The sequence below is a fragment of the Homarus americanus genome, unplaced genomic scaffold (genome assembly GCF_018991925.1).
Source record: "Homarus americanus isolate GMGI-L3 unplaced genomic scaffold, GMGI_Hamer_2.0 scaffold35292, whole genome shotgun sequence".
NCBI classification, from domain to species: Eukaryota; Metazoa; Arthropoda; class Malacostraca; order Decapoda; family Nephropidae; genus Homarus; species Homarus americanus.
The window spans coordinates 502-14,615 of record NW_024751972.1 but is presented as its reverse complement, the minus strand read 5'-3'; the positions used below and the strand labels follow the sequence as shown (position 1 = coordinate 14,615).

Genomic DNA, 14,114 nt, shown 5'->3' with positions numbered 1-14,114 from the left:
AAGATTAGCCGCTTCCCACCCTAGCCTAACCCCTAACCTAACCTAACCTAACCTAACCTAACCTAACACTAGCCTAGGTAGCGTTAGGATGTCTATCTTCAGGTGAAACAAAGAGACACGCCAGCAAAAATCAATATGACTACGGCTCTGTGCGGGGGAATACCACTCTAACATTTGTCTGTCAGTTGTAAGTCAGGTGCAGCAGGAATAATAGCAAAGGTGTGTCAGTGCCATTGGTTGATGACAGGTGCTCCTAATTGGTCTCTGTCGCAGGTAAACCCGACTTCCCCTTTCACAGGTATGAATCATACAGGTAACGCAATCTAGCCTAGTCAGTGTTCGTCAACACCAGATACTGATGGCTCACCTGTCATGTAAGGCTCCACACACAGGTAAATAATATAATCAGCTGGTATCGACGCCTGGTACTAAACGTTCACCTGTCGCATGTAAGGCTCCACACACAGGTAAATAATATAATCAGTTGAGTATCGACGCCTGGTACCCTAAACGTTCACCTGCCGCATGGGCTCCACACACAGGTAAATAATATAATCAGTTAGTATCGACGCCTGGTACCCTAAACGCTCACCTGCCGCATGTAAGGCTCCACATACAGGTAAAATAATATAATCAGTTGGTATCGACACCTGGTACCCTAAACGTTCACCTGCAGCATGTAAGGCTCCACACACAGGTAAATAATATAATCAGCTGGTATCGACGCCTGGTACCCTTAAACACTCACCTATAGCATGCAAGAGCTCCACACAGGTATAATATAATCGCTGGTATCGACGCCTGGTACCCTTAAACACTCACCTGTCGCATATAGGCTCACACACAGGTACAGTAAATAATAATCAGCTGGTATCGACGCCTGATCTCATAAACGCTCACTTCCCGACGACCAAAAGCCATCCATGTGTTTACAGTCGGTCTGGTGATCATCAACACACCCAGGAGTCAGGTAGCGGGAGAGGCAGGTGGAAGTGTCCTGGGAGGTCTCTCACCTGCCGTATAGATGGGCGACAGATCCAGGCTGGACGTGGCAGCAGCCGAGGCACAACATGTCATTTCAATACAAGCCTTGACTCGCCCTCACCGACCCTGACCTGATCTGATTCTGACCGACCACTCGCTCTCCCCTCCTTTCTTCTCTCCCTTTCTCACTCCCTCCCTCTTTTCCTTCGTCCCTACTTTCCTTCCTATCTCCCTCCATCCCTCCCTCTTCCTTCGTCCTTCCCTTCATCCCTACCTCTTCCTTTTTCTCATCCCCTCTCCTTCATATCTCCTTCCATCCCTTCCTTCATCCTTCCTTCTCTTCATATCTTCCCCTTCCCCATCCCTCCTTCCCTTCCTATCTCCCTCCAACCCTCCCTCCTTCTAAGTCACTTCGATATCACCAACGCCACCAAGTGAAAGGTCCTGTATGTGTGTGTGTGTGTGTGTGTGTGTGTGTGTGTGTGTGTGTGTGTGTGTGTGTGTGTGTGTGTGTGTGTGTGTGTGTGTCCATAGTCAGTTCAACACAGCAAAACACAGCAGAGACCAGGAACACTGGTGAGGGAGGAAGTGTGGTCAGAGGTGGTGAAGGAAGGAAGGAAGGAAGGAAGGAAGGAAGGAAGGAAGGGAAGGAAGGAAGAAGGAAGGTCACATGTCTCGTTTTGCCCGGTTAACACCACACACCAAACAGCCCATGTAGCAGTGTGGTGGGAGGAAGGAGGAAGAGGAGGATGTGGGTGGAAAGAGGAAGGAGGAAGGAAGATAATGGTAGAAAGGGGAAGGAGGAGGAGGGTGTTGAAGAAGAGGGGAAAGGAGGAGGAGGAGGAGGATGTGGGTGGAAGAGGGGAAGGAGGAGGAGGGATGTGGGTAGAAGAGGGAAGAAGGAGGGAGGAGGAGGATGTGTGGGTAGAAGAGGGGGAAGGAGGAGGAGGATGTGGGTAGAGGGAAGGGGAGGAGGAGGATGTGGGTAGAAAGAGGGAAGGAGGAGGGAGGATGTGGGTAGAAGAGGGAAGGAGGAGGGAGGGATGGGTAGAGGGGAAGGAGGAGGAGGAGGATGTGGGTAGAAGGGGAAGGAGGAGGAGGAGGATGTGTGGGTAGAAAGAGGGAAGGGAGGGAGGAGGATGTGGGTGGAAAGGAGGAGGGAGGAGGAGGATGTGGGTAGAAGAGGAAAGGAGGAGGAGGAGGATGTGGGTGGAAGTCGGTGGAAGAGAGAGAGGGAGAGGAGGAGGAGGAAGAGGAGGAGAAAGGGAGGAGGAGGGAGGAAGGAGGAGAAAAGAGAGAGGGAGAAAAGGTGGAATACATTTCATTATTATTTAGTAGTTACTATTACTGCCCGGCTACTGATACTGTCACTACTGTCCGTACACCACTATCCACTTCTATCCATTACCACTATCCGCTATTGTCATTGCAAACCACTATCCATTACCACTATCCGCTACTGCACCAAACCCACTATCCGTTACTGCCACTATCCGTTACTGCCACTATCACTACTGTCCGTTACAACCACTATCCGTTACTCCACTATTCCGTTACTGCCACTATCCGCTACTGTCCGTTACCGACCACTATCCGTTACTGCCACTATCCGTTACTGCCACTATCCGCTACTGTCCGTTACCGACCACTATCCGTTACGACTTTCTCCAGGAGGAAAGTTATGGCTAGGAAAGTACTACATGACCTGCCATTTAATTAACTTTAGATAGGTAGATCGCAGGTATTTTCCTTAATTAACGTTCTAATAAATTCTGCACACTTGTATTGTCATTTATCACACCTTGAGTACGATGACTTAATGCCGTGAGTACGATGACTTAATGCCTTGATACGATGACAATGCCTTGGTACGATGACTTAATGCCTTGAGTACGATGACAATGCCGCAGGTACGATGACTTAATGCCGTGAGTACGATGACAATGCCTTGAGTACGATGACTTAATGCGTAGTACGATGACTTAATGCCTTGAGTACGATGACTTAATGCCTTAGATACGATGACAACCCATGACTATGATGACAATGCGGTACGATGACAATGCTTTGAGTACGATGACTTAATGCCTTGAGTACGATGACAATGCCGTGAGTACGATGACTTAATGCCGTGAGTACGATACTTAATGCCTTGAGTACGATGACAATGCCTGAGTACGATGACTTAATGCAGTACGATGACAATGCCTTGATACGATGACAATCTTGAGTACGATGACTTACTGCCTTGAGTACGATGACAATCTGAGTACGATGACAATGTGGTACGATGACTTAATGACGAGAAAGATTACTAGCGCCTTGAGTACGATGACTTAGCGCCTTTAGTACGATGACTTAACGCTTTGAGTACGATGACTTAACGCTTTGAGTACGATGACTTAATCGTTGAGTACGGTGTATTGAAATTATGAGTATGATGACTCAACAACTAACCTAACCTAACCAAACCCAACGTAACCTAATCAGCAACCTAACCCAACCAAACCCAACCTAACCTAATCCTATCCTAACCTAACCTAACCTAACCTAACCTAACCTAACCAAACCAAACCTAACCTAACCCACCCACGTCAAGTCTACTCTACATACAGTATTTATAAACAGCTGTGTATTTTCCTGTTTCCCAAAAGTATAAAAAAAAAATCCAGTTTACGGTTGATTAAATTAGAAGCTTTACCTGGATTTAAAATTACCTGAAAAAAAGTATTGCAGATTACAGGTAATATTTTTGTATTTTAGTTAAAAGTGATTTTAATTCGGGTTCAGTGTGAAAATAACAGAGGTGGTTTATGTCTGTGATTTAATTCTTGTTTGTGTTTACGTGGGTTATGTCATCTACAGCACCTGTGAACGACACTGCCGGTCCCGTATCGGTCTCTCTAGTCACCTCACACCTCACCAACCTAGGTGACATAATAACTCATATCATTGTCTCCAGCTGGATGATCGTCATACTAGATTCCAGTGACAGCACAGTAGTAGTAGTAGTAGTAGTAGTAGTAGTAGTAGTAGTAGTAGTAGTAGTAGTAGTATATATTTGGGTATCTAATGATAATGATGTTGGTGGGAGTAATAATAATGATGGATATGATGATAGTACAATTTAATTACTAGTGGTAATATTGGTGATAATTATATATAAGACTATCAATTATAATGACAATAATGGATTACTACTACTTCTCCTACTATTACTACTGCTACTACTACCACCCCAACTACCAATAATAGTAATACAAATAATAATAAAAAATAAATAAAAATAAATAAAAATAAAAATAATAATAATAATAATAATAACAATAACAACAATAATATCAAATGATAAAATAAAAAATAATACAATAAAAAGAATAAACAAAAATTACGACAATTTTAAAAACTTCACATTAGTTGTTGAGACAAGAGGAACTAATGTTGTGAATAACGAAGACACAAGATCAAACGGTGTTACTGAGGTGAGTTGATTCAATTAATATCTTCACACCTGTTGACCTTGAGGGTAATTAATGAGTTCTTGTGTGTTTTACCTTTATTTCTCTCACAGGTGGTAGAGGATATCACACCTGTGTCTCACCTGGTATGGACGAGTGCGACCTCAGGTTAACACACATCATAATGACTGTTGTGACGTGGCGGTATAATAACAGCGGGGTGCGTGCTGACTCCACACACCATTATGTAGTGGAACTCCCTCCCCCCACCCACTTTTTCCCCTCAGGGTCATTCTTCACCAGGGCGGGCAGACACCCTCTAAAACTACCCCTTTCATTCCCTTTTCTATATATTTCTCCTTACCCCCCCTCCTTCCCTTTCCATTACCCTTCACATGCTAATGGGAGAGAGTACTGTGGGTCTCCTTGTCTCGTCAGGTGTGTGGACATGGTTGACACCTGCACCATTGGTTGTCTTATGAATACAAATTACCCGTAACCTATAAATGACCTAAATAATAACAACAACAATAACAATACTAATACAAAATATTTCCTCCAATACAGTGTTTGATTTCAGGTGTTCAAGTACAGTCAACACAAACAGCATACAAACACCTTCCTGAAATCCTATAACCCACACCTACCTACCTGACGTTTGCAACACTGTAATAAATGCTATACGTAATATATACATTTATTTTTACAAAGACCAAAAATAATGATTGTAATTTAAAGAAAAAAATACACAGGCAAAAACATAGAATAAATATGGGGTTAGGAATAAATAAGATAATAATTTTGTAGAAATTGTGGAGGTGATATAATTTTATGTCCATATTATTTGTTGGTATGTAAAAAATAGGAGTTGAATAATAATGAAATGAAGTTATCCAGTGAGCGAAACAATGTGGTAAGAACACACAAGACTAAAAGGAATGAGTAAAGGAACAATAGTAAATAAACCAAAAAACAGGGAAATGGAGAGAGGGGAGCAATAATGAAGAGGAGAGAAAATGAGAATTTGAGGGAAGGAACTGAGGAGGGAGAGAGGTGAAAGAGGAGAGAGGAGAAAAGAGGAGAGAGAGAGAGAGAGAAGAGAGAGTGTGTGTGTGTGTGTGTGTGTGTGTGTGTGTGTGTGTGTGCCTATCTACCTGTTTGTCCTTGTACTATATATTTGTCTATCTGTCTGCCTGTCTGTCTGTCTGTCTATCCATCTGTCTGTGTCGCCACTTTGTCCATCAATCTGTCTGCCCTCTATCTCTCTAACTACCTGTCAATAACCCCTCATATTACCTCCCAGCGGAAATAATCAAAACACACTTTCATCCTCTGCTTCCGTCCATTACCACACACACACACCCACCCCACACACACACACACACACACACACACACACACACACACACACACACACACACACACACACACACACACACACACACCCCACCCCACACACACACACACACACACACACACACACACACACACACACACACACACACACACACACACACACACACACACACACACACACACACACACACAGCTAGTTGGATCCCATACCCTCTAGGGGGACATAAACATTGATAGTAAGAGCATTTAATTCCCTTAACGAGCCACAATCACCAGTACTTGAGATACAACACAATGCAATGCTCTAAGGCGGTGTTCATAGGATCGGAAACTCCTCTCTCTCTCTCTCTCTCTCTCTCAGGGTAAACAGGTTGTTATGGGCGGAGCAAGATGGTGAATTATATTATTATTATTATTATTTTATTTCATTACCCACATACAACCGGCCAGAAGCCTTTATCCTCTGAGTATATTTCCCCACTAATGAAGGTGTGGTATTCATGGCTAGCAATAAGGGTATTTGGAGGAGGAGGAGGTGAGGGGGAGGTAGGGAGAGTGGGGGGGAGGTAGAGTTAGAGGAGGGGAGAGAAGGTACAGGTAGAAACAATAGTGGCACAACAGGTGGGATAGTATTCGATCCTAACACCTGCCGTCCCCCCCTCTCACACCTGTATTGTTGCTACCTGGTGATCATCTCAATTTCATAACTCTCCCACATTGAGAGGAGACAATATACATAATTTGTTGTTGTATTTTGTATAGTATTTGTTTTGTTTGTTTGTATGTGGTAAAAATGTCTTTGTTACGTGTGTGTGTGTGTGTGTGTGTTTATGTGTGTGTGTGTGTGTGTGTGTGTGTGTAATATCTATACATATGCTGGTTTGTATAACTGCATTGTCTATTTATCTATCTACAAGTACATACCGCCAGTACTGACCTGACGAAGGAGGAGTGGCAGTGAGGAACAAGGGTCACTCCTGTTGTCTGGAAACTGAAATGAAAACAATAATGATGAGTAATTAAGAGATTATGAATAGTAATGATTATGTCATCGTCAATAATAATAATAATAATAATAATAATAATAATAATAATAATAATAATAATAACAACAAAAATAAAAATAAAAATAACCCTCTCACCCATCTTCCCTCCTCCTCTCGTCTCTCTCTCACTCTCTCCTCTCTCTCTCAGTCTCTCCCTCCAGTCTCTCAGTCTCTCTCTCAGTCCTCCAGTCTCTCTCTCTCTCTCTCTCTCAGTCTCCTCAGTCTCTCTCTCTCTCTCTCTCCTCAGTCTCTCTCTCTCTCTCTCTCTCTCTCCTCTCTCTCTCTCAGCTCTCTCTCTCCCACTCCTCCTCCTCTCTCTCTCTCTCTCTCTCAGCCCTCTCTCGTCTCTCTCTCTCCTCTCTCTCAGTCTCTCTCAGCCTCTCTCTCTCTCAGCTCTCTCTCTCTCTCCTCCTCCCCTCCTCTCCTCCTCTCTCTCCCCCTTCTCTCTCTCTCTCCTCAGTCTCTCTCAGTCTCTCTCTCTTCCCCATCTCCAAATATTCTCTCAGGAGATGAAGAGGAAACAAAGGGTAGGTCAAACTATCCCCGTCACCATTTTTCTCTCTTGTGCTCGGGAGACATCAAAGAGACGATCGATTTTCAAGTGGATGTTTTTATTCCGTAGGTAGTGGTGGGGGTCCATCTAATTAAAGTCTTTTGTCAGGGGTACCTTGGAGTTGTCTGTCTGTCTGTTAGTCGGTTTGTCTTTCTCTGTTTGTTCTGTCTGTGTGTCTGTCTGTGTTTCTGTCTGTCTGTGTTTGTGTCTGTTTGTCTGTCTCTTATTGTTCGTCTGTCTGTATTTCTGTCTGTCTGTCTCTCCATCTGCCTGTATTTGTGCTTGTCTGTCTGTTTCTGTTGTCTAGGTTCTGTCAAGTCTGTCTGTGTGTCTTTCTGTTTCTCTGTCTATCAGCGTTGTTGTTTAAAGCTCTTACCGTTTGTTTTATGTCTGTCTGTCAGTTGGTAGGGCAGCATAGAATAGGTGGATTAGGTTAGGTTAGGTTAGGTATAGGTTTGTTAGGTTAGGTTAGGTTAGGTTAGGTTAGGTTAGGTTAGGTAAGGTTAGGTTAGGTTAGGTTAGGTTAGGTTGGGTTAGGTATAGGTTTGGTTAGGTTAGGTTAGGTTAGGTTAGGTAAAGGTTAGGTTAGGTTAGGTTAGGTTAGATTAGGTTAGGTAAAGGTTAGGTTAGGTTAGGTAAAGGTTAGGCTAGGCTAGGTTAGGTAAAGGTTTGGTTAGGTTAGTTAGCCTAGGTTAGGTTAGGTCGTTCATCTTTAAACCGTACTCTCACTCTATGACCTTCTGGTAATGACAGACAGACAGACAGACAGACAGACAGACAGACACCCTCCACATAGATTCGTATTTATAAATTTCGAAAAATACTAAACACTACACTGTACATATATATTTACCTCTATGATGACTTTCTTGAGGTGTACGTGGTGGTGTACGTGGTGTAGGTGTACGTGGTGGTGTACATGGTGTTGTCCGTGGTGTAGGTGTACATGGAGGTGTCCGTGGTGTAGGTGTACGGTGGTGTCGTGGTTATATGTGGTGTCCGTGGTGTAGGTGTACGTGGTGGTGTAGTGTACGTGGTGGTGTCCGTGGTGTAGGTGTACGTGGGGTGTCCGTGGTGTAGGTGTACGTGGTGGTGTCCGTGGTGTAGGTGTACGTGGTGGTGTACGTGGTGGTGTCCGTGGTGTAGGTGTACGTGGTGGTGTCCGTGGTGGTGTACGTGGTGGTGTCCGTGGTGTAGGTGTACGTGGTGGTGTCCGTGGTGTAGGTGTACGTGGTGGTGTCCGTGGTGTGGTGTACGTGGTGGTGTCCGTGGTGTAGGTGTACGTGGTGGTGTCCGTGGTGTAGGTGTACGTGGTGGTGTCCGTGGTGTAGGTGTACGTGGTGGTGTCCGTGGTGTAGGTGTACGTGGTGGTTTCCGTGGTGTGGGTGTACGTGGTGGTGTCCGTGGTGTAGGTGTACGTGGTGGTGTCCGTGGTGTAGGTGTACGTGTTGGTGTCCGTGGTGTAGGTGTACGTGGTGGTGTCCGTGGTGTAGGTGTACGTGGTGGTGTCCGTGGTGTAGGTGTACGTGGAGTGTCCGTGGGTAGGTGTACGTGGTGGTGTCCGTGGTGTAGGTGTACGTGGTGGTGTCCGTGGTGTAGGTGTACGTGGTGGTGTACGTGGTGGTGTCCGTGGTGTAGGTGTACGTGGTGGTGTCCGTGGTGTGGTGTACGTGGTGGTGTCCGTGGTGGGTGTACGTGGTGGTGTCCGTGGTGTAGGTGTGCGTGGTGGTGTCCGTGGTGTGGGTGTACGTGGTGGTGTCCGTGGTGTAGGTGTACGTGGTAGTGTCCATGGTGTAGGTGTACGTGGAGGTGTCCGTGGTATAGGTGTACGTGGTGGTGTCCGTGGTGTAGGTGTACGTGGTGGTGTCTGTCCAGGGCCAACACACGGAGTGTAGAGGAGGGAGGAGGAAGGGAGGGAAGAGGGGGGAGAGCAAGAAGGGGATGGGAGAAAGGAGGGGGGAGGAGGAGAGTAGGAGAAGGGAATAGAGATGAAGGGAGGAAGTGGGAAAGGGAGGAAGAGAAGGGAAGAGAGGAAGGGGCAAAAGACAGCTCACACAAGGAAAGTTTTGATAGGATACGGTGGTTAGGGCGAGTTGTCGGGGGTGGGTGAGCTGAGGGAAAGAGGAGGTGAGGGGAAAGAGGGAGAGGAGGGGGAGGGAGGTGAGGAATTTATGGGAGGTAGGGGTGAGCGGAGGTGAGGTGGAGGGACAGGGAGCAGGGGAGGGAAGGGAGAGAGGAAGGGGAGTAGGGGGAGGAAGGGAGTAGAGGAGGAGGGAGTGGGGGAGGAGGAGGAAGGGGAGTAGAGAGGAGGGAAGGGGGAGGGAGGGGGAGGGGGAGGGAAGGGAGTAGAGGGAGGGGAGGAAGGGAGTAGAGGGGGAGGGAGGAGGAGGGGAGGGAGAGGGGGAGCAGGGAGGAAAATGTTGATTTGAGAATAAAACTCTAATTTATATTTGTTGAAGGCAGTAATTGTATGCAGGGATGGAAGAAATGGCGGCAGAGGGACCTTCCCCACATGGTCTCCTATCAGGTCTATGGTTTCTATCTAGTCTGAGGTCATCTATGTGGTCTCCTATCAGGTCTATGTGGTCTCCTATCAGGTCTATGTGGTTTCCTATCTCTAGTCTGGGGTCATCTATGTGGTCTCCTATCAGGTTTATGTGGTCTCCCATCAGGTCTATGTGGTCTCCAATCTGTTCTGTGGTCTCCCATCAGGTCTATGTGGTCTCCTATCTAGTCTATGTGGTCTCTTATCTGGTCTATGTGGTCTCCCTATCTGCTTTATGTGATCTCCTATCTGGTTTATGTGGTTTCCTATCAGGTCTATCTGGTTCCTAATAGGTCAATGTGGTCTCCGATCTAGTCTGTGGTCACCTATCTGGTCTCCAATCAGGTCTGTGGTCTTCTATCAGGTCTATGTGGTCTCCAATCTGTTCTGTGGCCTCCTATCTGATCTATGTGGTCTCCTATTTTGACACCTGAGCACATTTACCTGTAGTCACCTCACCTACTTAACCATTGCACACCTGAGGAATAACTAATCACTAACACCTAAATATCATGTTAAATTCCCACCTCATGAACTATTAAATACCTGAGAGATCATCACTAATTAACACTAATAAACGATACATAATTATCACGTTAAAGTAAAATTACTGTTGTTTAAAATAATAATGTGGACTAAAATAGGTGTTTTAGAATATGATAATAAGCTGGTTAGAATTTAAAAGTTTATGTTTTTTGTTTTGTTCATTTGTTTTTCAATGTTTCGTTGTATTTGGCGGTTTTAGTTGTTTCTGTACATTTCGGTTTTTTACTTGTTTTTCAGTACTTTCGTTGTTATTTATTTATCTAAATTTTTCACTTATCTATTTTCCATTTATCGTCGGTTTTCACTTCTTTCGTTGTTTTCAAATCTTTTCGTATTATTTTTTTCGGGAGGGTCATACAACATGGTCCAGCTGTTGCTCTTGTGTTTCAATACTGAAAGAGTCGCCGGAGCATTCACTTATTGTTGTTGTTCTTGACGCCGACGATCACTGATACAACACACCTGAGAGAGAGAGAGAGACATTCATTTTCTCACTCAATAGTCAAGAGTCGCAGTTTGTGTGTGTGTGTGTGTGTGTGTGTGTGTGTGTGTGTGTGTGTGTGTGTGTTTCCTGTGTGTATATTCCACACTTTGAGTCTCCGCATTCTACTCAGGCCCCATTACGCTCTCCACACCCCCAACCCCACCCCTACCCATCCCTCCACACTACCCACCACATCCCTCCACACACACACCACCACACACACACCCTACTACACCACGCCACCCCTCCACACACTCCTACATCCCCTCCCCCACCTCCCCACCCCCACCACCACACCCCCCCAAGAGAGGACAGTCAAAATGTGAGCAGCAAAGTAATGGTAAGACTGGTAGAGGCAAGCGGCGTCATTAATCACCATTACCACAAGGAGAAGATGAATCATTTAACCCAGTTGTCTTATTGGTGTTCCTTCCGTCACTGAGAGAGAGCCTCCTGGCGTTGGGTCCAAGATCACTGACCTCCCTTTGTGGTAATGGTCAGCTGCTGCCGTCTGTGATCTGTCCATTATCCCCCGTGTCTGACAGGCCGCGAGGAGGTCCTGTCATCCTGCACGTCTGGAGGTTCTCGACGATTTCTGGAGGTTCCTGGAGGTACTTTAACGGATTTTTGAGTTCTTAAATGGTTCTGGAGGCTCCTAAATGGTTTTGAGAGCTTCTAAGGGTTCTGGAAAGGCTCTAAGAGTTCTGGAGGCTTCTAAAGGGTTCTGAAGGCTCTTAAAGTTCTGAAGCTTCTAAGGGTTCTGGAGGCTTCTAAAGGGTTCTGAAGGCTCTTTAAGTTCTGAAATGCTCTTTAAGAGTTCTGAAAGCTCTTTAAGAGTTCTGGAGGCTTCTAAGGGTTCTGAAGGCTCTTTAAGAGTTCTGAAGGCTTCTAAAGGGTTCTGAAGGCTCTTTAGAGTTCTGAAGGCTCTTTAAATTCCTGAAGTCCCAAGGGATTATGAGAAGGGTCTCAAGAGCTTCTCAAGGTTCTTCCTCTCTCTCTTCCTCCCCCATCACCCCCTTCATTCTCTCCCCATTCACCCCCTCTCTATCTCTCTACTTCCTCCGCCAATTATGATTACAGGAGATAGACAGGACAGGAAGGAGAAGCACAATGAGAGAGATATTGATACAGAAAGCCCAGTGTCCTGTACAGAAAAAAATTGGGTGACCAAAAAGTGGGTGACATCCGAGCTGCCTCTCTCACTCTCACTATCTTTCTTTCCTCCCTTTAACTATCTCTCTATCTTTCTATATTAATTTCATTTTCTCACTATCTTTCCTTTCTATCTCACTTTATTTATATTTCTATCTTCCCTGTCTCTCTATCTTGCTTTCTCTCTTATCTTTCGTTTTCTCTCTTTTCTCGGCTGATGCATCATTTTAAATTGTATTCTTCTACGGAATAACTAGTCCAATCACCTCGTTTCATTACACTAACAACCAATTTGCAACCCCTTAAATGAAACTTGAAATTGGTGAGAGAATCCAATTAATTTTTATAATAACCTTATTTATTGTTATGATCAGTTTTATTATTCGTATTTTTTTATTTCTATTTACTTTTAATGTGTGTTGTGTTTGTGTGTGTGTGTGTGTGTGTGTGTGTGTGTGTGTGTGTGTGTGTGTGTGTGTGTGTGTATGTGTGTGTGTGTGTGTGTGTGTGTGTGTGTGTGTGTGTGTGTGTGTGTGTGTATGTGTGTGTGTGTGTGTGTGTGTGTGTGTGTGTGTGTGTGTGTGTGTGTGTGGGGGGGCACCAGACACAGGAGAACAAACACACTCGAGTTTCTGGCAACATTGCAACATCTTCCTGCAATTGAGTCTAACAGGGCCTTTACAACAACCCTTACACCCCGACAGTCCCCAGTTTGGTGTCTGTCTGTCTGTCTGTCTGTCTGTGTGTTTTATCTACTGTCTAACTATCTATCTATCTCTTTACTGTCTATCTATCTATTTCCTCACCAATCAAAGCTCCTTAGGGACGCGAATTATATCAGGAAATCCAACATAAGCACCCCCCCCTCCCTCCTCTCGTTCATCATATAAGGAGGATAACTCAACATAAGCACCCCCCTCCTCCTCCTCTCCCCCGTTCATCCATAAGGAGGACCAACTCAACATAAGCACCCCCCTCCCCTCCTCTCCCCTGTTCATCATAAGGAGGACCAACTCAACATAAGCACCCCCCCTCCTCCCTCTCTCCCCTGTTCATCATATAAGGAGGACCAACTCAACATAAGCACCCCTCCTCCCTCCTCTCCCCCGTTCATCATATAAGGAGGACCAACTCAACATAAGCACCCCCTCCCTCCCTCTCTCCCCGTTCATCATAGGAGGACCAACTCAACATAAGCACCCCCCTCCCTCCTCTCCCCGTTCATCATACTAGGAGGACCAACCAACATAAGCACCCCCCCACCTCCCTCCCCTCCTCTCCCCGTTCATCATATAAGGAGGACCAACTCAACATAGCTCCCCCCCCTCCTCCTCCTCTCCCCTGTTCATCATATAAGGAGGACCAACTCAACATAGCACCCCCCTCCTCCCTCCCTCTCCCCGTTCATCATATAAGGGGACCAACTCAACTAAGCTCCCCCCCTCCCTCCTCTCCCCCGTTCATCATATAAGGAGGACCAACTCAACATAAGCACCCTCCCTCCTCCCTCCTCTCCCGTTCATCATATAAGGAGGACCAACTCAACATAAGCACCCCCTCCCTCCCCTCCTCTCCCGTTCATCATATAAGGAGGACCAACTCAACATAAGCACCCCCCTCCTCCTCCCCTCCCTGTTCATCATATAAGGAGGACCAACTCCAACTAATCACCCCCCTCCTCCCTCCCTCCTCCCCCTGTTCATCATACTAGGAGTGACCAACTCAACATAAGCACCCCCCCCTCCTCCTCCTCTCCCTGTTCATCATATAAGGAGGACCAACTCCATACTAGCTTCCCCCCTCCCCTCCTCTCCCCGTTCATCATACAAGGAGGACCAACTCCAACATAAGCACCCCCCTCCCTCCTCTCCCTGTTCATCACATAGGAGGACCAACTCAACATAAGCACCCCCTCCCTCCCTCCTCCCCGTTCATCATATAAGGAGGACCAACTCCACATACTTCCCCCTCCCTCCTCTCCCCGTTCATC

The 14,114-nt window shown here is 45.9% G+C and overlaps 1 protein-coding gene across 1 annotated transcript in view; it reads right to left on the bottom strand.

Moving 5' to 3' along the window:
- Nucleotides 1–10,066, bottom strand: part of LOC121854901 — a 31,007-nt gene extending 20,941 nt beyond the window's left edge. The window contains exon 1 of the mRNA XM_042349709.1: nucleotides 9,910–10,066. Coding sequence (XP_042205643.1) covers nucleotides 9,910–10,066 — 157 coding nt within the window. The remainder of the gene's footprint in view (nucleotides 1–9,909) is intronic.
- Between the last annotated feature and the right edge of the window lie 4,048 nt (nucleotides 10,067–14,114).